Source organism: Verticillium nonalfalfae, assembly GCF_003724135.2.
Source record: "Verticillium nonalfalfae strain VnAa140/NRRL 66861 chromosome Unknown scaffold_141, whole genome shotgun sequence".
NCBI classification, from domain to species: domain Eukaryota; kingdom Fungi; phylum Ascomycota; class Sordariomycetes; order Glomerellales; family Plectosphaerellaceae; genus Verticillium; species Verticillium nonalfalfae.
The window spans coordinates 50,704-77,101 of NW_021167366.1; the positions used below are offsets into that span (position 1 = coordinate 50,704).

The window sequence follows — 26,398 nt, forward strand, 5'->3', positions numbered from 1 at the left end:
CTTGGTGATGGAGCATGTGATGAATTGCTGGATAGTATTGAGCCAACGGGAAGCAGACCCAAGTAGCTTTGGCTAGGAATGACAGCAGCTTTCATCTTCGCGTACTATGGTGGACGAAGTTGACATTGCGCCTCTCCGTAGAAGCTTCATCCGAATCAGTTGGTACATTTGACTGTAGGATGGAGGGGCATTTCCCAGGTGCTGCCACTAGAAGGTGCCAAAGGCGAGGTAAGTGCTGAGCGTTCCGAGATTCCGCACTCGGCCGAGCCCAGAGCTGGACTGACCGCTTCGGCAGAGCCACCGGCAGAATTCAACACAACTGCTCGTCTGCGCCAAATTAAGGTATCTAGGTGGTCTGGGCATCACTACCCTGGGCGCATCTTACGATCGCAACTTTTGCGGCTTCACTTCGTTCGCTTCTTTTTTGCCCTGCCAATCCGCTCCCGCACTCGCTCTCCAACAAGGCCATATCAAGCATACACGTGCCCTCACCTGCACCATGGCCGACGCACTGGGCTCGAAGAAGTTTGTCGACGGGGTTTACATCCCCGTCGTCCTGATGATCGTGGGCACCCTCATCGTCAAGCGCGAATGGACCCCCTATACCGTTCTCGTGGCGCTTGCTCTGGGCAGCTGGAAGTTCTTCAGCCTGAGTACGTTGGAGCATCCGTATCTGGCATCAATTCTCGAGACCGCTGCTGACGCCTTGTGCAGAGATCAAGAAGGTTCTCAAGCCCGACGTCTACCAAGAGTTTGAGCTCAAGGAGAAGACCATCATTTCCCACAATGTCGCCATGTACGTCCTCGCGGCCCCTCTGACTGCCATGATCTCGTGCTGACCTACCAGCTACCGCTTCTCGCTCCCCTCGCCCACCTCGATCCTCGGCCTCCCCATCGGCCAGCACATCTCGATCGGCGAGGTCCTCGCGCAGCCCGACGGCACCCACAAGGAGATTGTTCGCTCCTACACTCCCATCTCGGGCGACCACCAGCCCGGCTACTTCGACCTTCTCATCAAGTCGTACCCCACGGGCAACATCTCCAAGCACATGGCCTCCCTCAAGGTCGGCCAGCCCATCCGCGTCAAGGGCCCCAAGGGCGCCTTTGTCTACACCCCCAACATGGTGCGCCACTTCGGCATGATTGCCGGCGGCACGGGCATCACGCCCATGCTCCAGGTCGTCCGCGCCATCATCCGCGGCCGCGCTGCCGGTGACACGACCCAGGTCGACCTCATCTTCGCCAACGTCACCCAGCAGGACATTCTTCTCAAGGAGGACCTCGACGCCCTTGCCAAGGAGGACAGCGGCTTCCGCGTCCACTACGTGCTCGACAAGGCCCCCGAGGGCTGGACCGGCGGTGTCGGCTACGTTACGGCCGACATGATCACCGTGAGTTGCGCTCGTGCCCCCCGCTGCTGCGCGCTGTTTACGCTAACATTCTACAGAAATGGCTGCCCGAGGCGGCTCCCGACGTCAAGCTTCTGCTGTGTGGTCCTCCCCCGATGATCAGCGGCCTCAAGAAGACGGCCGTCACACTCGGCTTCGAGAAGGCCCGCCCCGTCAGCAAGCTGGCCGACCAGGTCTTCGCCTTCTAAGTGTAGCGACAAGCGTCAAACGAAAAACCATACATTAACTACATATACGTTGGGAGGCCACATATAGACCGCACAGGTTTCAGAAGAAGAAAAACCCACGCCATAGTGTAACCGAGTTTCTTGTTCGACTGTTGCTTTCGTGACCTTGTATCCTCGGGATGTGCCCCTCGGCATTTCTGCCCCTCCTCCACCGGCAATCCGTGCCCAAGCTCCTCAGTAGAGGCGGCGGTGTAACGTGTGGGAACTCTTTTTCTGGGGCCCAGTCAATGCACCCGTGCGCCCAGACCGCACTCCAAAGGGGCTTATGTAATACATCAACTCTGCTCAAGTGACGTACCCATGCAGCGCGTCGAAGCGTAGCTCCTGCTCGAAAGATTTCGCGATTCGACATCTGGACATCACCAACATCATCATCCCCCCCTACCCCCAACTAGACCGCCCAAAATGCCAGACCACAAACCCCCCTCCGCGCCCCGAATAGCCATCTCGTTTGGCAAGAACTCGTCGTCCTCATCCTCGTCCAAACCCAGCCGACCACCGCCGCCCTCTCGTCTAGGCAAACGGTCTCGCGCCCCGGCTCTAGGCAACGACTCAGACTCGGACTCGGACGACGGGCGCGCCCACCGCCACGAAGCGATCTCCGAGCTGGGCGGCAACTCGGACGCCGACAGGTCGTCCCGCAAGAAGCCCCGCGACCTGGTCATCACGAAACAGTCGAACCGCGACTGGAAGGCCGAGCTCCGCGCCAAGCGCGGCGGCAAGAACCTCCTGCCCGCCGAGGCGCAGGCCGCGCAGGCTGGGGCCGGCAAGGACACGGAGCCGGCGGACGCGCAGAAGGACATCAAGTGGGGTCTCACGGTGACGAAGCCGCGACAGCAGCAGGCCGAGGACGAGGAGGAGGGTGCGAGGACCGGCGATGCCGGGCGTGACGACGGCAGGGAACGTCGACGGTCTGCGTCGCCGGCGGCCGAGGCCGTGAAACCGCAGACGGCGGACGAGGCGGCCCTCGACGCGCTGCTGGGGAAGAAGCGCGCGTCCGAGGAGAGGACGATTCGGCCGTCAGAGGACAGCGCCTACAAGGATGACGTGGCGCAGCATGTTGGGGCCGACGCGACGATGGAGGACTACGACGCCATACCGGATGGGGAGTTCGGGGCGGCGCTGCTGAGGGGCATGGGGTGGGATGGGAAGATGCGGGGGCCCAAGCCGTCGAGGGCGGCCGCGGGGGAGAGGCGGCAGAACCAACTCGGACTAGGAGCGAAGAAGCTGCAGGACGCCGAGGACCTGGGGCAGTGGAACCACGGCGGTGCGAAGAAGCGCGATGGCCGGCCTCCTAAGCTTGCCGATTACCGGAGAGAGGAGGAGAGGAAGAAGGCCGAGAGGAGGGACAGGAGAGAAGGCGGTTATCGGGAGAGAGACCGATACGAGGACGCGGCGAGAGACCGCGAGCGGGACCGCGATCGAGGGCGTGACAGGGACTTTGATCGCGACCGAGGTAGTCATCGCGAGAGAGACAGGGAGCGGGATTCAGGGAGGCACCGTGGTGAATCGAGGAGGTACTAGCCCTCGTCAGGGCGGTATGGACGCACTTGCTGTGCGCAAGAAGACGGACATTGACATTGTAACGATGCTGAGCAATGCCAATGTTGCTTCTTCTCGTGCACCACATAACCTCCGGTGCTGCAGAGCCAGCGCATTACCTATGTTGTAAATGGCCTCGGCAATGATGCAAGCAGGCTCTCCCATGGATGCACTTGCACCAAAGAGCCGACGTCAGTCCGCTGACTATATCTTAGCCAAGGTCCAAAACATCACCGGTCGGACTCTAGTCTCATGGAAAATCAGGGCCCATGGCTCTGATGCTACTAGGACTACCAAACATCGATACACTCGAATCAGCCCTACGATCTGTCTGGGACCAACGAAGAAACTTCGGCATCTCCACAGACGGACTTTCCCCGGACGCCAGCCAAAGTAAGAACATCGAATGGCCAGGTTGAACACCGCTTGTCCTTTCTCATCTTTTATATTTCAATCCTGAGATGTAGTACCTAGGCAATTGAGATCCCATCACAGCTAAGGGAAGCAGGCCCGCACCAAGCAAATTTTGAGCCACAATCGCAATCCTAACATAACATGCCATCATGGCCTCTCCACCGATTGTGAAGTAACCGAAAACTCAAAACGCCACGAGCCACTCATTGCCAACTCCTAAGCACAATCAGCATCTGGCCGGCACGGGGCTTCGTCGGCCAAGAAAACACTGGCGGCATTCCTCTGCCGATGCGCTGTCGGATCGCATGAGGGGGTGCGGATGATGGCCTGCCTTCCTTCTCATCTCACCGCCGGAGTGGCATCATGATATTTTGGAGTCTCATGAGCTGAGCATGGTGCTAGGGTCCAGGGAGACAGACCCTTGACGATGATGTCCATCTCCGCTATGTCGGTGCAAGGCAAAGACAATACCTGCTTGAAACGTGCTGGCATCCATATATGCCACACATGTCTACCTGCCTACCAATCTTGGTCAGCGTTCTATTGATGCTAAGAGAGGGAACAGGAGAAGTAGTGGGCATTACCACGCCGGAATCTTTGACGTGTTGACTGATTGGAGCTTTGGCGATGCCCCGACCTGCCAGACACGGCTGCTCCCCGGCAACATGCAAGATACAGACACCTTGGATAGACCAGCCAACTGCCTGAGGTACCCTAACCTCATGGGCTAGGTACTAGAGGTACAGAAGGCGGGCTCTCTTGCCACCCTTCGCATCGTGAACCTACACCTACCCGCAAACCTACTAACGGCGCCTCATGTGGCAAGACCCTTGTGTCCTTCCCCATACCAAATTCTCATTTAAAAACACGCGGCAGTGCTCTGTCAGCTTCATCGACAGCCATGGCAGACATGACTGTCTGATATTGAGACACATCAACATCTTGCATCGGATACGATACCTGACTCCATCACGACGCAGCCTTATCAACACTATGGATGAAGACGCTCCCGAATACATCCGGCGAGAGCCCGAGGCCCTCAATGCCTTCATCCAAGAGAAAACGTCACCGTATGGAAGAGTCATCCGTTCGTGGAAAATGGCCATCTTCTGGTCGGTTCTCTTTTCCGTCACCATCATCGGTGAGGGTTATGATCTGGCTCTCATGGGCAACTTCTTCTCCTTGAGGCAGTTCCAAGATCTCTTCGGCAGATCTCACGGCCCAGGTCTTCCTCGGGAGATCCCTGCTCTCTGGCAGAGTGGAATGCTGTGCGCCGCTCTCGCAGGCCAGCTTATCGGCATTTACTTTACCGGACACTCTGTCGACCGCTACGGCCACCGTAAGACCGTCATCTTCGCCCTTGGCCAGGTCATGGTTCTTCTTCTCATCGGCTTCTTCTCTCCAAGCGTGATTCCCATCGGTGGCTCGGACGCAGGCCTCGGTATGCTGTTCGTCGGCGAGCTCTTCATGGGCGTCCCCTGGGGCGTGTTCCAGGCCACAACCTTGGCATATTCCTCTGAGATAGCGCCAGCCAAACTGCGACCTACCCTCACCACCTTTATTAACATGTGCTGGATCTTTGGCCAACTCTTCTCCACAGCTGCCAATAAGGCTGTCACACGTCTGGACAACAATCTCCTCGCGTTCCGAATCCCCCTTATGGTGCAATGGCTATGGCCAGTCCCCGTCGCCATCGGTGCGTTCATCGCTCCCGAGTCCCCCTGGTGGCTCATTCGTCAGGGCCGCTCCGAAGACGCCAGGAAGTCTCTCAGACGGCTCAACAAGCAGGCCGATTTCCCTCTGGAAGGCCACATCCGCGTCATGGAGCTCACAAACGAGCACGAAAGGGACTCCTTGCACAGCCCGGCAACGGCAAGCCGCACCTCCAGCATCGCATCCAAGTCCAAGAACGAACCAACCGTCCGCTGCGTGCCCGCCGTTGCGGCAGAGGCAGCCGCGACTCGGGGGTCGCCCGATGCCGTGCCCAGCTACGCCGACTGCTTCCACGGCACCAACAGGCGGCGCACAGAGATTGTCGTCATGCTCAACCTGACGCAGCAGCTGTGCGGGTCGTGCCTCATGTTCTACTCGGCCAAGCTCTACCAGAAGGGCGGCATCGCCGTCGAGCAGGCCTACGACTACACGCTCGTCCAGTACGGCCTCGGCCTCGTCGCCATCGCCTGCAGCTGGGCCCTCATGCAGCGCGTCTGCCGCCGCGCCACCTGGCTCGGGGGCCTCGGCGCCGCCGCCCTCCTCATGGCCGCCATCGGCGCCCTCGGCTTCTTCAAGGCCTCGGCCGCTTGCGTCCCCTGGGTTATCGCCGCGCTCCTCATCGTCTTCACCGGCGTCTACAACTTGACGCTCGGCCCACTGACGTACTCGCTCGTCGGCGAAATGTCCTCCACGCGCCTCAAGGCCAAGACGGTCGTCATCGGGCGCGGCTGCTATCTCGTCGCCGGCCTCTTCAACCTGTTCCTGACGCCCAAGATGCTCGAGGACACGCCCAACGGCTGGGGTCTGGGACCCCAGTCTGCGCTCGTCTTTGCGGGGTGGAACGCCGCCTTCTTCGCCTGGGCCTTCTTCAGGCTGCCCGAGACCAAGGGGCGCAGCTTCGCGGAGCTCGATGTCCTCTTCAAGAGGGGCGTCAGTGCTCGGAATTTTGGAACGACGGTCCTCACGGCGCCGGGAGCACCGCAGGCGTAAGGTTGAGCTGGGAACGTGTGAAGACTACGATGTTTGCTCGTAGCGCTTACTCAATATGGCGTTTTGTTCCTCTCCTTTTTGAAATGCCAAGATCCCCCCCTCACACCATTCACTGACAAAGCTCATGAGGCCAAGTCACTCGGTGTGTGTCGTACACAGCAGTCACTAGGTGGTTCATAATGAATAGATCCCATGCATTGTGTATCACTCCAGTCTATCTCGCCATCAAATCCTCCTCATCCGGCGTGGGCCTCTGCTCAATGCTCGTCGTCTGTCCCAAAATGCATGTTCTCCCCGTTCAACGCTAGAATCTCAGTGTGAAAACCCTCCAATCCGCTTTGCAACGCCCCAGTAGCTCCCGACTCCGTAGCCCAAGTCATGTCCCTTGCGTGGCGAGGCTTGTGCCGACGAATATCATCATGTTAGTACTCCAATCCACCAAAACTCTTATTCCTGGTCAGAGTTGCCCTCTGTAGGGTGGCACGGGGCAAATGTCCGTAACTGCGGCTTCGAGTTGTCATCGGCCGGCTCCCTTCTCCGTCTCCTTCCTCGGCTGCTGCCGTGGCGTCCAGCGGCATGGATGTGTTCTCGTGAATGCTCGCCACGAAGAAGGACGAGACGAGAACCGCAATGCCACCCAGTGCCAGGACGACGGAGATGGAGTGGTCGCCCGGTGTTCCCCTTGGCTTCTGCCAGATCCGGAAGATGATGCTCGAACCAATGGTAGCGATGATCTGCGGTGCCGCAATGGCCATGTTGTGAATACCGAGGATGACACCCGCCTGGTCCATCTCTTCATCGTCGCTTTGGATATTTTGGATCGAGTGTCGATCTCTCCTCACATGCACGTCGGATGAGACACTTTCGCTGCTGCTGCCGTGGGCTGAACGTTCATTGCTCGGACGGCGTTGCTTCGTGGCGCGGACCATCGCATCTCGTCGACTGATCTCCGCGCTGATGATGGCCCAGGGAGCCCAGAGCGTCATGGCCCAGGTGATACCCACCAAGCCGATCAGAGCTGTGGCAGCCTCGACCGTCCTGACGATGACGGTACAGAACATGGCCCCAGCAAACAAGACCAACGACCCAAACCATGCCCTCTTCAGAGTGAAACCGGGGATTTGAAGGCGGTCGAGCCACGGCGGGCTATCGTCGTCGTAGTACTTCGGTCCCATGTCCGATTCCCCAGGTACATCACCAACCACTGGGTGGCTGTCGTATGTCGGGGCAATGAAGAAGGGGAGCAAGACGTTTGTCAGAAGGCTGACAACCGAATTGATCAGAAGCGCAAAAGTGCCGACTTGCGTTGCTTGTTCATACAGCTCGTCGAGTTCTTCAGGCGACATGTGTGGATTTGCCTGCAAATAGGGCTCCACATAGATCTCGCCAATGTACGAAGACGTATAGAAGAGCAAGGGAAAGAAGCCGATCCAGGCACAAAACTGAACCTGGCAAACCTTCTTGACCTGGGGTGGCAGTCGTTTGATGGAGGTGAAGATCTTGGCGAAGAAGGACAAGACTCCTGAATCGGTCTTGGCGGGGGGCCCATCCAGTCGGGGATCCCGCTCCTTGATCAGAATGGTGCTCAGGGCGACAGTGGCTGCTAGCGCAATGCTTGCGATGGCACAAAGGATCTTGAACTGCGAGTCGCCGAGGAACCAGAGGCGTGGGGGTAGGTTGACATATCCAGCGCAGTATCCAATAATGTTGCCGAATCCTACGATCCTGCTCGCCATGGCGTTGGCTGCCTCCTGTTGATGCGGGGGGGCACAGTCGACGATGAATGCCCTGATGGCGGCCTGCACCGTATTGATGGCAAAGTCAAGAATATAGATACCAGCGACGGCGGCGCAGATGATGGCGATTCTGACGCCCTGAGATTCGGGATGGGCTCCAAAAAGACCAAGAACATTTCCGACAATCTCCTTGGTCCACGCCAAGAACATCAGAGAGATGATGGTGGCGATGGTACCGCCGACCATGAAGGGCTTGCGCTTGCCCCAAGGAACGCGGCAGTTGTCGCTGAGCATGCCGACGTAGGGCTGCACCAGGGTGCCGGTGAGGGGCCCAGCTATCCAGACCAAGGCCATTAGGGACTTGCTCAGGCCGAGCGACAGCAAGTAGGGCGAGCCGTTGGACAGTTCTACTGACCAGGCAATCTGTAGGCCTCCGATGCTGATCGTCAGAAGTATGAGATACCAAACACTCTTGGTCTGCTGTGAGTCGTCGTTGTCGCCGAGGACGGTATTCCCATCGCCCAGGTCATCGTCGTCCGGGCCAGGGCGAAGCAGCGGCGAGCGTTCGTTTGCCATGGGATCACGTGTTTGATCGAAGGAGCCGTTCCGCGGCGTGCTGCCTGTAAGAGTCGGCGTCAAGTTGCTGTTGGCTTGCGAAGGAGGTTCGCTCTGGTTGACAGCAGGTGTTGGACGCCCTCTCGAGGAAGGTTCATTCTGGGGGATGGGCATTTCGTGGGCTTGCTTAATCGACTGGCTGCTGATTGATTGACCGATTGATCGGTTCAAATCCCGAAACGTCAAAGGTGACGATTCGAAGGAAACGGGTAAAGTTACTGCGGTGATGGCCTTGGACGTCAGCGTCCGATCGAGGCGTGAGGCATCGGTCCTGAAGGGCGGGGTTGCGCGGGTTTAGTTTGATACAATGTGAGGTGGAAGAGTAGTCGAACACGCCATATGCCGTTCGACCAGCACGCGAATTCCGTGATGAAATCAGCGGTTTCCAGGCAAAACGGATGGACGAGTCCTCAATGATCTGTCAGATCCGGCGGGCCGTCATGCGGTCAAGTCAGAGGACGCCACGAGACACGAGACGGGCTGGGTGATTTGGGATCGCACGCGGAGCAGTTGGGAAAGACACAGAGGGTGTGCGTCATTCGTTCCAGGGACCGGTGCCTGCAGACTGCAGCTGGACGTGGGCGAATGGGGTGGTGTAGGTCCGGAGAAGAGGGTGTGGCCACGTCCTTGTGTCTGGTGCTTGAGTGAGGTGAGCTTGGCTTGCTTGGGTGGAGTTGCAGGTAGATCATGCGGCACTCGTGGTTCCTGTCCTGGTGAGTGCAGTTGGGTGTTGGTGATGGAGGTACTGGTGGTGGTACTGGTGGTACTGGTGGTGGTCGGTAAGTGAGGGCTGTCTGATGGCAAGTGGCAGATGGCCGATTTGGAAGCAGCGAGTGCTGCCCAAGGCTCAGCTCGTGACAAGGCCAGGTTGGAGAAGGCGCAGGCAACGGTCAGCCTGCTCGTGAGAGCTTCGGACCTTTCAAAGGCGCAGCACCCACCCACTACATTGTACATTGTACATTGTACACTGATACTGTCCAAAACCTACATCATACAGTGCGGGCGCATGGACAAATAGCGACAGCGCGGGCCAAGTGCGGGGGCTCTGTCGCCCGCTGGGACACAGGTAGCTCAGGTACCTTTCCGCTAGAACCTTCCCCCCCTGTACAGTTAACCTCGGAATGCCGGCCTGAAGCGGCCCTTGTGTTTGGGTGCTCGACCCCCCCCACCCCGCTTATCTATCTTGGACATGTCAAGATCACAGTCGAAATGTTGTATCAATTCTTGACTATCATATTACCCTGCTCGCTTCGTCAAGGCCCTGGATGATTGATTCAGCCCAAAAATGACGCGGTCATTGGCCCGGAGAAATGATGGTGAGTATCTCATCCAGAGCCCTCGAGCGGCTGACGGCCTGTGCTCCTTCCCATTCTTCCCCCATTCAGCCTCTCACGTCGATTGAATCGATGAGACGTTGAGACTGATTGACTCGCTCAGGGTGCTATGAGTGTTGCAGGAGACGACTACGATGTGATAAGACGGAGCCATCATGTTTGAAATGTCAGAAGAAGGGCATTCCATGCTCTGGCCAAGGCTTGCGCTGCCGATTCAGCAGCCACATGGCCACAGCGGCTTCGCCTGCCTCCAGGGCAAAGAAGAAGAGTGCATCGCGAACATCACAATCACCCGTACCATCGAACCCATCTTCGTCTTCATCAACACCATGTATCGCTTCCTCTCCTTTAACCTTAGGGTCTCTAGTGGACCCAGCCGTTCAAGAGACCATGGCTTTGGTGCCGGTACACGCTTCCACGCTGGATCCAGCATCCTTCTCATCACTAGCCAGACGAGACTTTATGCCTCTCAGAGCTGCTCCAGATGAGCCGCTGCATCCTCAGGCCAGGATGCTGATGAGCCACTGTACATTCCTTCACCACCCTCTTCTCTCCTGCCTGGCTGACGATTGCTAGTCTGTGACCACATAGCCCCAGTCATGGTAGTCCTTGACTTCGCGGGAAACGGGTATCGAGATGTCATCTTGCCCCTAGCTATGCAGAATGATGTGCTTCGGCGAGCGATATCCGTCGTGGCAGCTTTTCATCTGGCGCAAAAGGCCCCGCACCTACAACACACGGCTCTGGCAGGACACCAAGCCATTGTGCAAAAGTTGAGGCGAGACTCCCTCATGCTCCGCCCAGATCAACTCTTCACGCCCTACACCTGGGCCACGATTGTTGTACTTCTCGTCGGCGAGACGATCACGGGGGCTGACAACTTTGTCTACCTGCTCGAGATGCTCACATGCCTGCGGCAGTCTCCTGAAGCTATCGCGGCGCTGCCTCTCGCCCTGAGGGACTTTTTTGTGCAGCAGGTCAAAATGTGAGCGATTCCAATGCCAAGATCACACAATGTCGCTCATAAAACTGAACAGGTTCGAGTTGTTCGGCTTTCCATTATCGGATGAGACAAAAGGCCTCGATGTCTTGCAGAAACCGCCCGATAACTACATGGACTTCATCGCCTATCCATCCCTTTCCCCCGGCTCCGAGCTCCAGTCCAACGTGCAGATAATGCGAGGCGCCATCCGAGATGCCTGTGAGCTTTACAGGAGGCGCGCCCTTTCCTCACCATCAACAGAGGACTCGGTATCACTCGTCGAGTGGCTTCGCCAACGAGTTCTCCCACTAGATGCCCACACCCCCGGTGCACATGCGCTAGTGTGGCCCTACTTTATCGCCGCGGCAGAAAGCAGTATTCCAGAGCACCGCGAGTTTTTCTCGGGGCGACTGAAAGACCTTCACCAGTTTACGGGATTCGGCAGCATCACTACCGCCCTACAGGCTCTGGAAACGATATGGGCCATGCAAGGGATCAAAAGATGGACTGAGATCATGTCGAAAGACTTCCATGTGCTCGTCATGTAGCTTTGTTTCTTTTTACAGTGATATACCCCAATTGAATGCTTCCCACCGTCACAACACCCTTCTGCCCTATGATACCCGTCTTCCAAAGTCTTGATCTAGTAGGGCTTCTCCCATCATGCCAGTTTGGGCTTCAGCGGCGTCTGACGCGATTGCGCAAGGTGGTTGCGCACCGCCAGGCCCGCGCGCGTTCCCTCTTCGATGGCCCCGTCGATGAAGCTGCGCCAGCCTAGCGCCCAGTCCGAGCTCGCGAAGAAAATGTTGCCCTGTCGAGCGCGCATGTCGCCCAGATGTGTAGAGAGGAGCCCTGGCTTGGAGAAGAACCTTGACAATGGGTCAGTCAAACGAAACAAGACGTCAGCACAGTGGCGAGACTTACCAAGCTCCTTTGGCGAATTCGTCCTTGGACCAGTTGTGGAAGACCTGTGTCCCGCGAGGTCAAACGGTGCGAAACACAATAAGACGTCGGTAGTCAAGAGAAAGGAGAGAACTTACGATGCGCTCAATGTCCATGGGCACGAGACCCTGCAGAGCCTCCTTTGTCTTTTCGATGTTTTCGTCTGGTTCAAAGTGCTGGTGTTGGCCCCCGAACGCAACGATGTGGGTGTTTCCCGAAGGCGTCTCGCCGTCTCCAAAGGCATAGAAGAGGCCGTTGTGAGGATAGCTGATGCCCGTATACGATCTCAGGTCGCGGTCCCTGACTTCAGCGTGCACCTTGACACACTGGTTGACGTGGCCCGTGTCCGCCGCCGATTTCTTGCCCACCGATAGCGGGGGCTCAAAGGCGATGCTGTTGAGGATGTTCAGAGGCATGGCGCTGACCATCCTCTGGGCCTTGTAGCCTTTCCCCTCACGGGTCGTGACGTGTACGCCGGCAGGAGTGTTCTTGACCGCCGCTACGGGCGAGTTGAAGGCGTACGACAGATTCCCCGTGGCGAGCGCCTCCTGGAAGAAGCGGATCGCGAAGCTGGACTGGCCGCCGTGGAACTTGTACTTGACGAGATACTCTATGCAACCTTCGTACGAGTAGGCGCTCAGGGCCCACCAGTGCATCATCTCGAAGAAGCTCGTCGTCTCGAGGGTGCCTCCGCTGCACAGGAGAACGAATGTTTCGACGGCAAGACGCTCGTTGGGTGTGAGCGAGTCTTTAATCTGCGCCAAGCGGTCGGCGACGGACAGCTTGTCCAAGGCGAGGGCTTCTGGAGTGAATTTGCTCGTGTGAGGGAAGGGCATGATTTTCTTTCCGTGTGCGCCGTCGACGTTGACAAGCTTGCGCAGACCCGACTCCATCAGTGCGTCCTGTTTGCATGGGCAGTCAGCAGCGAGCATCAAAAAGGGGTTCCAAGGGGGGGGTAATAATAGTACCTCTTCATCGTGTGTAAATTTCTGCGTGCCTTGTTCGTTTACCAAATGATACTGGTTGACGCCTCTCGAGAAGTCGTAGGATATCTCCAGCTCGTCTTCCATCCCATAGCGCTTGATTTCCCGCCAGACATTGGGCTGTCCCCAGAAAACCCAGGTGCCGCCCATTTCGAAGGGATATCCTCCAATATTGGAAGACCAAGAACGTCCACCAATGCGATCCCGTCCCTCCAAGAGAAGGACCTTGAGCCCTGGTAGCTAATTAGTACACCAGAACGGAAAGAGACGCATCATGGTAATTGTGCGTATTTACCTGCAACAGCTGCATCTCGTGCAGCAGTCAAGCCGCAGTATCCGGCGCCTACAACAACAACATCGTAAACAGTGTCTTTTGCCGCCTCTGGCAGGTTTGATGGAGGCTGAATGGCGCCAATGCAGGGAACTCCGGCTTTCAAGCCGTCCTTTTCGGTCCAAGAAAAGCCGTCTCTGGACGACATTGTAGTGCTTGCTTGTATTTAGTGGTGGAGGATGCCCTCGAGATGATGAGAAAGCAAGCAAACAAACGTAGAAGATTCGCATTCAAACGCGCAAACAAAATAAGCGACCGTCTTTATGGGATTGGTTGAAAGGCGGCTTATGTACGGACATTGTTACGCGGATTCAAGCAAAAGAGACCACGAGGGGCTACCCATCATCATCACATCCATAAATTGGTAAACGGGTCCTTGCGATTGACGTTAGATCTCTCTTTCAGGTATTTCCTAGAGACCCTCCTTCCCAGCCGCAGCAGTTCGACACATCAGCATTGGCGTCCCTACGGCTCTTGTCGATAGCGCCCCGCTCGCCGTCGCAACTTGACATACAACGCCTACTTATCTGGGACCTCGCCCACCCGGTTATCATAACGTCTTCGACAAAGTGCTCGAGAAATTGCCTGTTCAGTTCTAGTTCGCCGTGGCACGTCTGTACCCCGCATTTTAGCTCTATCACTCAAGCTTCGAAGCTAAACAGGGGGAGGGCCCAGCGCTCGCATTCATACCCGATCCGGTAATTCCTCGAGCGCTCGAGGGAGCGATAACACCAAGCGAGGGGCAGTGGCTGGGCCTCGAGCTGAAGCTCCAGTTCCCCGGATCATGCGGTAGACAAGGGGTACTGGCAATCTTGACATACACCCTCCTTCTGGTGGGATAAGCATATCTCGACTGGCTGGCGACGCTACCCGAGCATGACCTCCTCGCTACGACGGCAGTGCACTGATAGATAGCCGCGATACGTATTGAGTCGTGAGTGATCACGCGGAGAGCACGCCAAACTACATACTTGTGTGCCACCATGCTGGGGACAAGTCGCCCAAGAAATTAGCCTTGATCATCACGGCGGTCGTCTGAAGGGATACAAATGTCATGGCTGACCCCGTGCCATGTTCCTGGATCACCCATGGCCCATTTCTCAACATCAGTGCTCTTACCTCACAACCTTCAATCATTCTTCCACGTTGATTTAATTCCTATCATACAGGGGGACAGATTGTACTGATTACTGACATGGCACATGACGGAAAGGCTGGCCATCTGCAGGCCCGGTTATCGGGCCTCAACATGGTGGCTATGGCATTTGCCATTCTCAAGTAAGTCCACTGCGATCGTATCCAGGTGCAACAAGCTCATGGTATCCCGAAACAGTACATGGATAGCTCTTGCTGGTTCGATAGGCCTTGTGTTGCCATCAGGGGGTCCCGTGTCCCTTTTGTATGGGTTTGTCTTCTGTGTGATGTGCAACTTCGCCCTCACTGCGAGTCTTGGTGAGCTGGCAGCCATCTGGCCCACGGCTGGAGGTCAATATCACTTTGTGTACGCCCTCTGCTCTACAAAGTGGAAGCGGGTCATGGTACGTCCTTCCTTCAATCTACGAGCGAAATCTTGTCTGATATTGGGTTGCAGAGCTTTTGGGTGGGCTGGACCAATATTGTTGGCTGGCTGATTGTCGTCACGGTTCAAGGGTTCTTTGCAGGTACGTCAAACTGAAAAAGAAGAATCAGACTGCCTCAAGAGAAACCCGCTGACATTCCCTGTAGCACTCTTCATATGTGCTGCCTCTGTTGTGGCTTCGGACGGGAGGTTCGTTGTAACACAGTGGAACACATACCTGATATTCCTAGCCATCCTGACATTTGCCACGGCGGGCAACATCTGGGGTAACAAGATCCTCGGTAAATGGAACGATCTCGCCCGTAAGTTTCTATGTCGTCCCCGTCTGTGATGCCACGGGGCTAAAGCACGCAGTCGCCTGGTCCATCCTCGGCGTTGTCGTTATCAGTATCGTCCTCCTATCAATGTCCGACAAGTCGAGCGCGGAATACGTCTTTACGTCCTTCAACAACGAGTCTGGGTGGTCTGACGGCATGTCTTGGATCCTTGGGCTGCTCCAGTCTGCTCTCTCTTTAATTGGTTTCGACGTGGTTCTGCACATGACGGAGGAGATGCCGAACCCCTCGCGGGATGCTCCGCGGGCCATGGTGTACGCCATTGCTGTTGGAGGCGTAACGTAAGTACAAATGTCGATGAATATCCGCCAGCCTCGCTCAAGATATCACGAGACTGATTGCTCAATCACAGAGGTCTGGCATTCATCCTTGTGATGCTCTTCTGTCTCACCGATCCGGCCACTGTCCTTGCCTCGCCAACAGGCATGCCCATCGTCGAGCTCATCCTGCAGGCAACAAAGAGTCGCGCTGGCACGTGCGTGTTGACTCTCATGCTCGGAGTTTGCTTCATCAATGGGTGCAACGCATCCGTCACCAGCGCCAGCCGCTTGCTCTTTGCCATGGCGCGAGACAAGGGTATTGTCTTCCCAAACTACTTCTCCCACATCACGCCTGGCCTCAACGTCCCTGTGCGAACCATCCTGCTGTGCTTCGGCTTTAACGTGCTGTTTGGCCTGCTTTACCTCGGCCCTAGCGTTGCGTTTGGTGCCTACATTGCGTCGTGCACCATATTCCTCAACGTCTCGTACGCGTTCCCCATCATCACGCTCTTGGTCAGAGGACGCAGCGTCTTGGCCGAGCATCAGCAGCACGATACGCCGTTCCAGCTTGGCTCGTGGGGCCATGTCATTAACTGGGTGGCGGCGCTTTTTGTTGTTGTGACCTCCGTGGTGAGTTCCCCATTTGCTCCCTCGACATCAACTGTTGCTGATCGATCACCCGCAGTTCTTCTGTTTCCCTGCCTCTCTGCCCGTAACGAGCGATACGATGAGTGAGTCTGGTCCAAAGCTTGGTGCACGGCAGGCGAGGTGAAGAGCGCTAACGCGTGACGTAGACTATGTATCAGTCGTTATCGCCATCTTCGTCGTCGTCAGTGCGGTGAATTGGTGGGTGTATGGACATCGGTTCGAGGGACCTGTAAGCTTATTGATCCTCTCACAATGACAACCTGATGCTGATAAAGGTGCTCCCTTGCAGAAATTCGAGGTCATCATGGGCCAGCACGGAGATGGGCCACTCAGCAAGGCGGATTCAGAGCCACGGCTGGAGACGATTGAGGCCAAGAGGTCGCATGCCGAGGTGGTTTGAGGGGTCAGGAGCGAGGCGTTTCCTAATGCTGTGATGGGATCTCATGTTTTGTAGTGTAAAATGTTCTCATTGATAGTACATATGGGATCATCAAGACGAGGGGCAAATGTGTTTAAAGCTCGAAGGCTGTAGGGACGTGATTCTCGCGGGTAATTGTCTCTGGAGGAAAACCTTTGACGTCTGCAGCCACAGACAAGCAAAGGTGTTTCGTTCTCTGAGGGACAGACCAAAGGACAGACCAAAGGACAGACCAAAGGACAGACCAAAGGACAGACCAAAAAGGAAGTTGATGCAAACTCGGGGAAGGACAGATCCGGGCCCGCTTCCCGTGAAGTGAACGGCCGAGACGAGGAGAGGAAGAGGGGAGGTCCGTTCAGGGAAGGCAGAAGCAAACGCGACTGCTTGCCCTGCATTTGCATGATGTGTCCATCCCGTTCAAGGTATCGGTACTTCAGCGACCTGCCGGTGGACACCAGATGGGGCAGGTTGATCGGCCGCTATGACTAAGGGCCATGTATCGCAACTCCAAGTACCGTGCGGCGCCGAGTAGCTGTCACAAGCTGCCCCTCAACCAATCACTTGACCACAATCGCCGCTCTCCGCCAGCAGGGCAGGCCAACCTTGGCAAAGGATCTACGCGCAACAGCTTGCGTCTGCAATCTAAGGTACCTTGCCTAACGACTGTGCAACCTGTCGACTTCCACCATTTCGAGCTTCAACACGCTCTTTCGAACGCCAACCTTGTCCACTCCGAGCCTACCCCCTTCAACCTATTCGGCGCGCTCAATCGATCGCTTGCGACCTGATCTGTTCGACTGTTGATGAGCGCCATCTCCGCCAAACGGCGCTCCCGTCCGAGCTCTGCTGCGTCGCCTCCATCCCACCCCATCTGACCATAACTGGCCGATCGCGACAACGCCGCCGCCATGCTCCCCTCGTCAGATATCGCGGTCCATGCCGCCGAGGTTGTGAGCCAGATTGCCCGTACGATTCTTTCCTGTACTAGAAACGCTTCGATCAGAGAGTCACTGACCTTGCGACCAGGCCGTGCTGCAGCTTCTGACGAAGACTCGGAAGGTACGCGACCAGCCTCCCCTGGCCCCCCTCAACCCGCCCTCTCTCGTTGCCAACCGATGCGAACAACGACCGACTGACACGACAACGTAGGCACCGATGGAACACAGAAGGATCAATTGACAGCATGGGCCCTCTTCATCTCCATATTCCTCCTCATCATCGCCTTCCTTGCCAGTTACTACCTCCACGAGAAGAAGATCGAGGCAGTCCACGAAACCGTCATCTCCATCTTTGCCGGCATGACCGTTGGCATCCTCCTGCTCATCGCCTCTGACGACTCGGTACGAAAGCTAATCAGCTTCGATCATCAAATCTTCTTCAATCTCTTACTGCCTCCGATCATTCTCGGCGCAGGATACGAACTCCACCAGGCCAACTTCTTCCGCTACATCGGCCCCATCGTCACATTCGCCTTCGCCGGCACGTTCCTCTCCGCCATGACTATTGGTATTGTGCTCTGGTTCTACGCTGTCAGTGGCATCGAATCTATCAGTCTGGACTTCGTCGATGCCATCTCGGTCGGTGCGACATTGTCCGCCACGGATCCTGTCACTATTCTCGCCATCTTCAACACGTACAAGGTCGATCCCAAGCTATACACCATCATCTTTGGCGAGTCTCTGATGAACGACGCCATTGCCATTGTCATCTTCGAAACGGCGCAAAAGTACAAGGGGGAATCGCATACGGTTAGCTCTCTCAGCTTCCTCGAGGGCTTTGGCATCTTCTTCCTCGTCTTCTTCGGAAGTTTGATAATCGGCGTCCTTGTTGGTGTCGGCACCGCTCTTCTGCTCAAGTTGACTTATATCCGGCGTTACCCCAACATTGAGAGTTGCCTGATCGTTCTCATCTCCTATGCGACGTATTTCTTCTCGAATGCGACACACCTGTCTGGTGAGCACGTCGCAATGTGATGCTGACATACTGCATGACTAACGCTGTCTAGGTATCGTGTCTCTGCTGTTCTGCAGCATCACGTTGAAACACTATGCCTATTTCAACATGTCTCGCCGCACCCAGCTGGCCACGAAGTACTTCTTCAAGGTTACAGCGCAGCTGTCCGAAAACTTCATCTTCATCTACCTGGGTCTTTCCCCCTTTACCGATAACAGACTAGAATTCCGTCCGCTTCTCGTCATTGTCACTGTACTGGCTGTCTGCGCCGCTCGCTGGGTGGCAGTCTTCCCCCTCTCGCGCGCCATCAATGCCGTGATACGGTACAAGGCCCGGCGCCGTGGCGGCGACCTGAGCGACGAGCTGCCGTACAACTACCAGGCTATGCTGTTCTGGGCTGGTCTCCGAGGAGCTGTCGGTGTGGCCCTTGCTGCCCTACTGACCGGCGCAAACTCCTACGCGCTGAAGGGTACTGTCTTGGTGGTTGTCATGCTGACTGTCATCATTTTTGGTGGCACTACTGCTCGCATGCTCGAAATTCTCGGCATCCAGACTGGCGTTGTCGACGAGATCGACAGCGATGACGAATTCGACATCGAGACCTCTGGTGGCGGCAACTACTACAAACGCTCCGGTGGTGGCGGTATCGGTTACATCCCCGGACGCAATGGAAGCCTTTCTCTGCAGAACCTTGGCAACCAAGGTGGTGGCCGTGGCTCGTACGTTTCCGGTCACCACTCTCCCAACCCCATTCGCCGCACCTCCAGCCTTAGTCGCAAGACGACAGAGGAGCAGGCCGGCCTCCTGGGCCAGACACCGCACGACTCGGACCTCGAGAGCGACATTGACATCTCCGACCTGCCGCCACCCGCCCAGCGCGGAGCCTCACGCCAGGCGAGCCCCCTCAACGTCCAGTCTTCCGAAGCCTCCTCCTCGTTCCTCCCGCCTGATCCGACTCCGGCGGCAGCGCAGCATCATCATGTCACGGCCGGCTCGGCGATCCGCTCGCTGTTCACCACCGAGGACGCCTCACAGCTGTTCCGCCAGCTGGACGAGGACTTTATCAAGCCGACGCTACTCCTAGATGGAGGCCACGGCGGCAGGTCAGGAGGTCATAATGGTGGCCCGTCAGGCGTGTGAGGGCCATGTTTTGGGAAAGGGACCACGAGATTGAGCTCCTCTTGTTGCTCCGCATCATGAATATGCGGTTCCGACGAACTGAGCGGCATGTGCAGTCTCTGACGAAGCGGGTTGTTCAAACGAGAACCCAAGCCCTCCCGTTTTTCTGTTTCCTGATATGGACGAGCATTATGTGGCGTACGGCGTTTCTATAGACCTTGACTTCGTGGCAGCGTTGCGGCGCTGCCAGATCTCTCGTACGTGTATGAAATTGATTTTTTCCCCCTGTTCCATCCTCGATCATTGTGTAGCAAAGCCGTGCCGCGTTTCTCGTAATGGCATGCATGTGTCACATTCGAATGAAGCTTACTTGCGTCCCGCTCTTATTCGTGGCCGCGGTGTCCCTCAAATGAGCACAGGGTTCACATTCAATCCATCGGAGGGGAAATTTGGCTTGTTTAAAAAAAAATTTGAACACATGCTCGAGGCAAATTCTGGATTTGTTCACCTCGTAACTCGCTCGCTCTTCTTTCTTTCTTTCGTCGTCTTCCTCGTCTTCGTTGATTACAAATGTATGTACACCTCCCGGGGCCCCTGTCCACCTATCCCTTTCCCACGCGAGCCGGTGCCAAAAAAGAATTATCTACATGAACGAACCGTGATGCGCCCATCCAGGGCCCTCGTCCCTCATTTCCTTAAGACCAGCCCCTTCACAGAGGTAACCGCAGGATGCGAGCTGCTCATCTGACAGCCCAACGAGCGAATCCCACATTTCTTTCGGTGCAAACGAGCAGTCTCCCCTATGAAGCTCCCGAAGGCGTCGCACTTCCACTGGCTTGCCTCTGTGGCGGCGGCGGTGGCGGCTGCGGGGTGCCTTGCTTCTGAACCTGAGCCTGAACCTGAGTTTGATTCCGTGCTTGAGGCTGACCTTGAGCCTGCGCTGGGGTTTGGGCTGGCGTCTGGACTACGATTGGGTTCGGAGCCGGGGCTTGCGCCTGGGTCTGTACCTGAGCCTGTGCTGGAATTTGAGCCTGCACTTGCGCCTGGGCCTTGGCCTGGGCTTGGGCCTGGGCTTGGGCTTGGGCTGAAGCCTGTACCTGATGAGCCTGTGCCTGAGCCTGAGCCTGAGCCTGAGCTTGAGCATGAGCTTGAGCTTGAGCTTGAGCTTGCGCTTGCGCTTGAGCTTGGGCTGAAGCCTGTACCTGATGAGCCTGTGCCTGAGCCTGAGCTTGGGCTTGGGTTGGGGCCTGTGGTTGAGGCTGTGGCTGGACTTGTGACTTGACTTGTGGGTGCTGCTGAAGCTGCTGCTGAGGCTGTTGTTTTTGCTGAAGGGGCTGTTTCTGCTGAGGCTGCCTTTGTTGTTGAAGCTGTTGCTGTTGCGGCTTCTGCTGCAGATGTTGTTGCTGGGGCTTCTGCTGTGGAGGCTGCTGTTGGGCCTGAGGCTGGGGCTGGGGCTGGAGCTGCTGTTGCTGAGGTTGCGGTGTCGGGGAGGATTGCTGCGGCGTTGACCGTTGTTGAGCCTGTTGATGAGCCTGCTGCTGCTGGTGTTGATGAACGACCTGGTGCTGCTGCGGGTGCTGCTGCTGAGGTGTTTGCTGCATCGGCTGAGGCGAACGGTGCTGTTGCTGCTGCTGCTGCTGCTGCTGCTGTACATGGTGTTGCTGCTGTGCTTGATGATGCTGTCCACCCTGGCCGGAGGCATGTGCAGCCTGCTGCTGCTGTTGTTGTCTCAGGAGCGCCGCATACTGATGGGGGCTGGGCGTCGCCGTGATTCCGTTCGCCATACCTGGAGACACTCCGCCCCCACCTCCACCGGCTGCCGCGTTCATGGCGGACTGTGACATGTTGGCAGCGCTTTGCCGGTGCATCATGACCCTAGTGAGGTGCTCCCTAGCCATCTTATGTGCTTGTTCCGGCGTCAACATAGGGTTTTTGGCCTTGTATTGCATCTCTAGCGCCTGGATGTGGGCATTGATGTTGGATTGGGGTAATGCATCCGGAGCGCGGGGCGAGCCGGAGGGGCCATTTGGCATGTGTAAACCGCTTGCAGGAGGTGTTGAGACGTTACCGTTGGCAGCATTCATGGTTGCCATCATGGCTTGCGTTTGCGCACTCGCCACGTAGATTTGCTGATTAACAACTCCATTGGCGACATTGCCATTGACACTGTTGATGCCGTTGACGCCATTGACTCCATTGACACCGTTGCCGTTGATATGAACTCCGTTGGCGGTGCGGATGTTAGCCATATTTGGAGGCGAGTGGGATGGCTGAGATCCAGGGGTGCCCTGATGCATCTGTTGGCCGGGTTGCTGTTGACTCTGTTGCTGCATCTGAACAGCATGGCGCTGCTGCTCAGAGATACGACGCGCCTGCATCATGACCTCGGTTTGTTGGTTCTGCATCGGCTGCATCCTATGCTGTTGCTGTGCTTGCAAGGCAGCAGCTTGCATCTGAGCGGGTGTCGCTCCATTCATCTGCATGGGAGGTACCAGGTTGCCCATTTGCTGCGCCCCGGCATGCGCCATACCAGCCTGCTGCGCGGGCATCGAAACTCGACCTCGGACTTGTCCGGCGGCGGCGGCGGCAGCGGCGGCAGCAGCGAGCTGGTTTGGACCATTCGCTCGAGGCATGTTGAATTGTGCAGTGCCGTTCGGAGCTTGCTGGCCGGTACCAGGCGTGGTGGGAACTTGGCCATTTTGACCTTGTGCACGTGCTTGTGCCGCGACCTGTGCCAGTTGTCAGTAACGCCGTTGCATGGTCAAGGATATCCGGAAGAACGTACCTTGCGCTGAGCCTCTTGTCGCTGGTGGTATAAAGCCACCTTCTCAGCAAGTGCCTGATCGCGCTCCCATCTCATGATGCTATAGTCCCTAGGCGTCTTCGTTGGGCCCCTAGGCTGCACGGCCTCGTTCGCCTTCCGCATGGCCGCTGTCTGGGAAGCCTGCTGTTGCTTCTGGGCTGCGGCTTCTCGCTTCTTGGCCAGCTTCCTCATCGCGTCAATGAGCGTGAGGTGCTTCTGCTGTCGGCGTCTTTCAACCCTAATCGGAGTGCTGCTTGGTCGTCTTCGGGGAACCGGGGTGGTGGGGGTGTTGTTAGGACCGCCCGCTGCTTGCTGCTGCGCCGACTGTTGCGCCGGTTGCTGTTGCGCCGGTTGCTGCTGCTGCTGCTGCTGCTGTTGTTGTTGCTGCTGCTGCTGCTGCTGCTGCAGTTGCTGTTGCTGTGCAAGCTGGTTGTGCTGCATGATGACGCGCTGAGCAGCGTCAATTCTGTTCTGGTACGACTTGAAGTACTGGGTCTTCTGCATGTCCGACGGCAGGCCTTCCAGATTGATCCAGCGTTCGAAGCATTCCCAAGGTGTTCGCCTTTCAGCTCCTGGTGCATACAAGCATCGAGGGGCCAGGATGCTTGAAATGAAGGACCAATTGTATGAGTATTGTCGAACCAGATCCCGCAACTCCTCGTCCTCTGCCGGGGTCCACTGCGAGGCATGCCGACTCTCGTAAAAGGACTGCATTGGCATGTTGTATTCTGCAGGCGGTCGGAATTGATGGCTGGCGTGAAGACGATCCCTGATTGATTTCAGGTCAGGGTTAAAGAGCGCAACATCAGCGCTTTCGGGAGCAACGTTAGTTCCTTTGAAGCGCTCTTCGCCGAATATAACACGATCCTCATCATCCTCTTCCTCTTCCTCGTACTCGTAGCGACCTCGCTTACGTGGCGGTCCCTCCGACAGAAGCTTCATCTGGCCTTCAACATACTTGTTGAGCGGCAGTGCAGGTCGCTTCCAGTGCGCATCCGGGTCGAACTCCGGTCCGGAGAAGTCAAAGGTAGGTACCTTCAGTGGAGCACCATACATCGGAAGCTCATCCAACAACAGATTGGCCGTTGGTGAACTCCGCATGGCGAAGACGACGTCGTCCTCTTGCAAAGCGAAAATCGCGGAGGGAGCAACCGTTTCAAGAATGTCATGGTGAATTTGCTCAAGATGTTCCGGATTGTCCACGTCGCCTGCGATCAGATCAAGGGTGCTGGATGTAGCGGCATCCTGTTCCAATTGGGTCATCGAAACGTCGCCGTCGGATGCTTGGAGCTTTGGTGGTATTACGGCACTGATCTGCAGTGCTTTACGATCTTCCTCGCCCGAGTGAACCCAGAGAGCACAGGCGTTTGCGAGGTTGCGAGCACATGCCGTCTTCCACTTTCGCTCTTCACGGAAATCCGTCCGCATCCACTTCGCTTCTCCGAGAAGCACGTCCCAGTGAGATTCCTGCCTGGCTGGTTCAGGACACCGCTTCGGCTGTCGGAGGAGCCACTTATCCTGCTGCTGAAGGTTGTATACCCGTCTCAACACGCGGCAAGCCTGGTTATCCAACAGTGCAATGTTCGCATCTGAGGTCGAAACTGTCTTGTGCGCTTGGTTCAATACCACTTCGATGGGCTTCATCCACTTGCTGGATTGGCTGAAGCCTTGGACAAAGAGCGGAGTGAAATAGTCATCCGTAGGCAGATAGGATTCCGTCTTCGGTTCCCTGTTCAGAGCATTCTTGTCGGACGATGATCGCTTGTGAGACTTGCCAAACACAACAGCCGAAATCTGGTTCTTCGGCTTCTGCTTTCGTCGGTACAAGCCCGACCTGGACCGGGACGCTGGTGACTGGGGCGTGGAAGTGACGGGGGTTAATTGAGCACGTGGTACATCAACACTGGCAGAGTCTTCCTTGGCTGGCGCAGCCCGCGTCTCGCCTAGAATGTCAGAGACAGACTTTTGTCGGATGGCGCCGGTGCTAACTCGTGTAATTGCACGCTCAGGTGCATGAGCTGCATCGGCAGGCATTTCATGGGAAGAAGACATCGCATCGGCGGAATTTGCTGTGGGCGGCACTATCGACTGGGACGGCCGCTTAACGGCCTCCATTTCCTTCTGGGGAGGGGCTGCCGTCGGGGAGTCAACGTCCATACGATCGGCGGAAGCTGAATCCTGGCTGTCGGGGATTTCTTTCGGAGCAGCTGCAGTCAAAGCCGAAGGTTGAGAGCCTGCGGTGGTCTTGACATTTGGTGAGGTCGATGGCGAGATAAGCTTTTCTGTAGCCGAAGGTTGGTTGGACCTCGATGGTTCCTGTTTGACCTCAACAGGCTGTGGTACTGGCGCAGAAATCTGGGGCCGTGCCAATGCAGATTGAGACGCCGCTCTTTTAGAAGCGACACTGAGGGATTCTTGGATCAGTTGAGCCTCGGGGCCGTCCAATACTCGGGCCTCGGTCGAGTCACCCTCGTTAGACGTCATAACCTCTGATTCCAGAGCCGATTTCTTCGCAGGCAGTTCCGCCTGTGCCGGATGGGTTTGGCCATCGTTGCGCTCGGCAAGTCGTGCTGGCTCATGCTCCGGACTCGTTTCTGTCGATACATCTCCAACAACGGGTGTAGCAGCGGTGTGCGCAGTCGACCCGGGGGAGGACAGGATGTCAGCGGGACGCGAGGCTTCCTGGACCTGCTGTGTCCGGGCGACTCCATTCTCGGTCCTTGCATCGTGGAGCTTTTCGGCTAGCGACACGGCCGAAGACGGGAATGTACGTGTCAGAAGTTTCGGCTGGGTATCCTTCATTTCATTTTCTTGTGGTGTGCTTTCCGTCGCGCCTGTGCGTACGCTGGCCTCGCCAGGTTGCTTGGTATCCTTGGAGACATGACCATTCGGCCCACCATGTCCATTGGGAGGCGTGTGAAAAGAGGTAGGCGGTGCACTCCTCTGCGCAGATATTTTTGGAGGAGCTGGGGAGATCGACTGAGGGTGTATGGGTTTCGGCGGTAGAGATAGGTCTAATGGCTTCTGCTGTGGTCTAGTTGGCTGCACCGAGGTGTCGTGGCCCGGAGTGGGTGTCTGCGACTTGGGTTTAGGGGTCGTCGTTGCGTGCTGGGTGTTTTTGTTGTCGAAATTCGGAGGTTGTATGGGGTTAGGAGAGGGTGTAGGCTGCACGAAGAGGTCAGACCTCTCTAGAGAGTGCCTAAAGGCATCATATCGCAGTGGTGGGCGCGCAGGGATGCTGCGCTCATCGAGGACGCCCCTAAAAGCATGTTAGTCGGATGACGGCGAGCGGCTCGCGCGAAACATGCGAGCGGGAGCGTATATCGATTGGGCGGCAGGGTGCAACGTACTTGAAGATATCGCTGCTCTGCAGAAAATGCAGTTCGGCGGGCAGGGCAGGCGTCGCGTCGGGGGTCGCGAAGTCGTTGGTGGGTATGCCATCGTGGGTTGTCGCGACTGCATACAGCTGGCGAAGCTTGCGCTTCCGCGACGTCACGATTGAACTACGCATCGTCAACAGGCCATCCATGGTATCACTGGCATCGGAAAGAGTAGGGCTATCGAACGCAAGGCAAACGCACCTGAATTCATCGCGTTTGGATCGCAAAAGCCTGGCGCGGTCGGCAGGCCCGACCTCAGTCATAGCATCAGTCGCGGCGACATCCGTTTTTGGGGGAAACGGAATGTCGAGGGGACTCGTGAGCCTCGTGCGAGATGAAATAATCGGTCGGCGAGGATGAAAAGGGCGTGTGGTGGTGGCGGCGATTGATGGCGATTGACGGGTCGATGGGGGGTCGCGGTGGGTGGACCGAATTTTCGCTGGGGGGATGCACGATGGTAGCGATTGCTGCGCAGGCAGGTGGTGATGCTTGTCGTTGAACACTGATTTCGACTGTCTGGTTGGACTGGTTCGGCTTGTCTGGTCAGGTAATCTGGGGCCCGTCCGTTGAGGTGGGCTGGCAGCTTGCTTGACTGGCTAGACGCTTCCTCAGGTTGAAGACAGTGGCAGGCGGTGGCAGTGGACCGGGATGGGTCGTCGAAGGAAGGGGGGAAGGAGAAGGGGGG

At 56.8% G+C, this 26,398-nt stretch overlaps 9 protein-coding genes across 9 annotated transcripts; 6 read left to right on the forward strand and 3 right to left on the reverse strand.

Annotated features, from left to right (window-relative positions):
• Positions 1-499: 499 nt before the first annotated feature.
• On the forward strand, positions 500-1,597 carry CBR1 (NADH-cytochrome b5 reductase; the record flags this gene model as incomplete). Its single annotated transcript, XM_028636133.1, has 4 exons — positions 500-653; positions 715-796; positions 848-1,391; positions 1,448-1,597. The coding sequence occupies 4 exons, from the start codon at positions 500-502 to the stop codon at positions 1,595-1,597; spliced, it is 930 nt and encodes a 309-aa protein (XP_028491594.1).
• Positions 1,598-2,041: 444 nt separating this feature from the next.
• D7B24_001915 (uncharacterized protein) lies at positions 2,042-3,160 on the forward strand (the record flags this gene model as incomplete). Its single annotated transcript, XM_028636134.1, has 1 exon — positions 2,042-3,160. The coding sequence occupies one exon, from the start codon at positions 2,042-2,044 to the stop codon at positions 3,158-3,160; it is 1,119 nt and encodes a 372-aa protein (XP_028491595.1).
• Positions 3,161-4,585: 1,425 nt separating this feature from the next.
• On the forward strand, positions 4,586-6,295 carry D7B24_001916 (uncharacterized protein; the record flags this gene model as incomplete). The annotated part of the gene is made up of 1 exon (XM_028636135.1): positions 4,586-6,295. One exon carries the CDS (start codon positions 4,586-4,588, stop codon positions 6,293-6,295), a length of 1,710 nt encoding a protein of 569 aa, XP_028491596.1.
• A 422-nt stretch (positions 6,296-6,717) lies between these two features.
• On the reverse strand, positions 6,718-8,760 carry D7B24_001917 (uncharacterized protein; the record flags this gene model as incomplete). Its single annotated transcript, XM_028636136.1, has 1 exon — positions 6,718-8,760. The coding sequence occupies one exon, from the start codon at positions 8,758-8,760 to the stop codon at positions 6,718-6,720; it is 2,043 nt and encodes a 680-aa protein (XP_028491597.1).
• Positions 8,761-10,135: 1,375 nt separating this feature from the next.
• On the forward strand, positions 10,136-11,510 carry D7B24_001918 (uncharacterized protein; the record flags this gene model as incomplete). Its single annotated transcript, XM_028636137.1, has 3 exons — positions 10,136-10,385; positions 10,557-10,965; positions 11,018-11,510. 3 exons carry the CDS (start codon positions 10,136-10,138, stop codon positions 11,508-11,510), a joined length of 1,152 nt encoding a protein of 383 aa, XP_028491598.1.
• Positions 11,511-11,623: 113 nt separating this feature from the next.
• On the reverse strand, positions 11,624-13,366 carry D7B24_001919 (uncharacterized protein; the record flags this gene model as incomplete). The annotated part of the gene is made up of 5 exons (XM_028636138.1): positions 11,624-11,831; positions 11,887-11,930; positions 12,003-12,806; positions 12,873-13,120; positions 13,183-13,366. 5 exons carry the CDS (start codon positions 13,364-13,366, stop codon positions 11,624-11,626), a joined length of 1,488 nt encoding a protein of 495 aa, XP_028491599.1.
• A 1,047-nt stretch (positions 13,367-14,413) lies between these two features.
• On the forward strand, positions 14,414-16,440 carry D7B24_001920 (uncharacterized protein; the record flags this gene model as incomplete). The annotated part of the gene is made up of 9 exons (XM_028636139.1): positions 14,414-14,496; positions 14,552-14,756; positions 14,810-14,879; positions 14,944-15,099; positions 15,152-15,413; positions 15,485-16,022; positions 16,078-16,123; positions 16,187-16,269; positions 16,330-16,440. 9 exons carry the CDS (start codon positions 14,414-14,416, stop codon positions 16,438-16,440), a joined length of 1,554 nt encoding a protein of 517 aa, XP_028491600.1.
• Positions 16,441-17,366: 926 nt separating this feature from the next.
• Positions 17,367-19,551, forward strand: SLC9A2 (Sodium/hydrogen exchanger 2; the record flags this gene model as incomplete). The annotated part of the gene is made up of 4 exons (XM_028636140.1): positions 17,367-17,424; positions 17,485-17,517; positions 17,608-18,411; positions 18,464-19,551. The coding sequence occupies 4 exons, from the start codon at positions 17,367-17,369 to the stop codon at positions 19,549-19,551; spliced, it is 1,983 nt and encodes a 660-aa protein (XP_028491601.1).
• Positions 19,552-20,330: 779 nt separating this feature from the next.
• EAF1 (chromatin modification- protein VID21) lies at positions 20,331-25,976 on the reverse strand (the record flags this gene model as incomplete). Its single annotated transcript, XM_028636141.1, has 5 exons — positions 20,331-20,417; positions 20,802-22,259; positions 22,316-25,592; positions 25,684-25,836; positions 25,915-25,976. 5 exons carry the CDS (start codon positions 25,974-25,976, stop codon positions 20,331-20,333), a joined length of 5,037 nt encoding a protein of 1,678 aa, XP_028491602.1.
• Between the last annotated feature and the right edge of the window lie 422 nt (positions 25,977-26,398).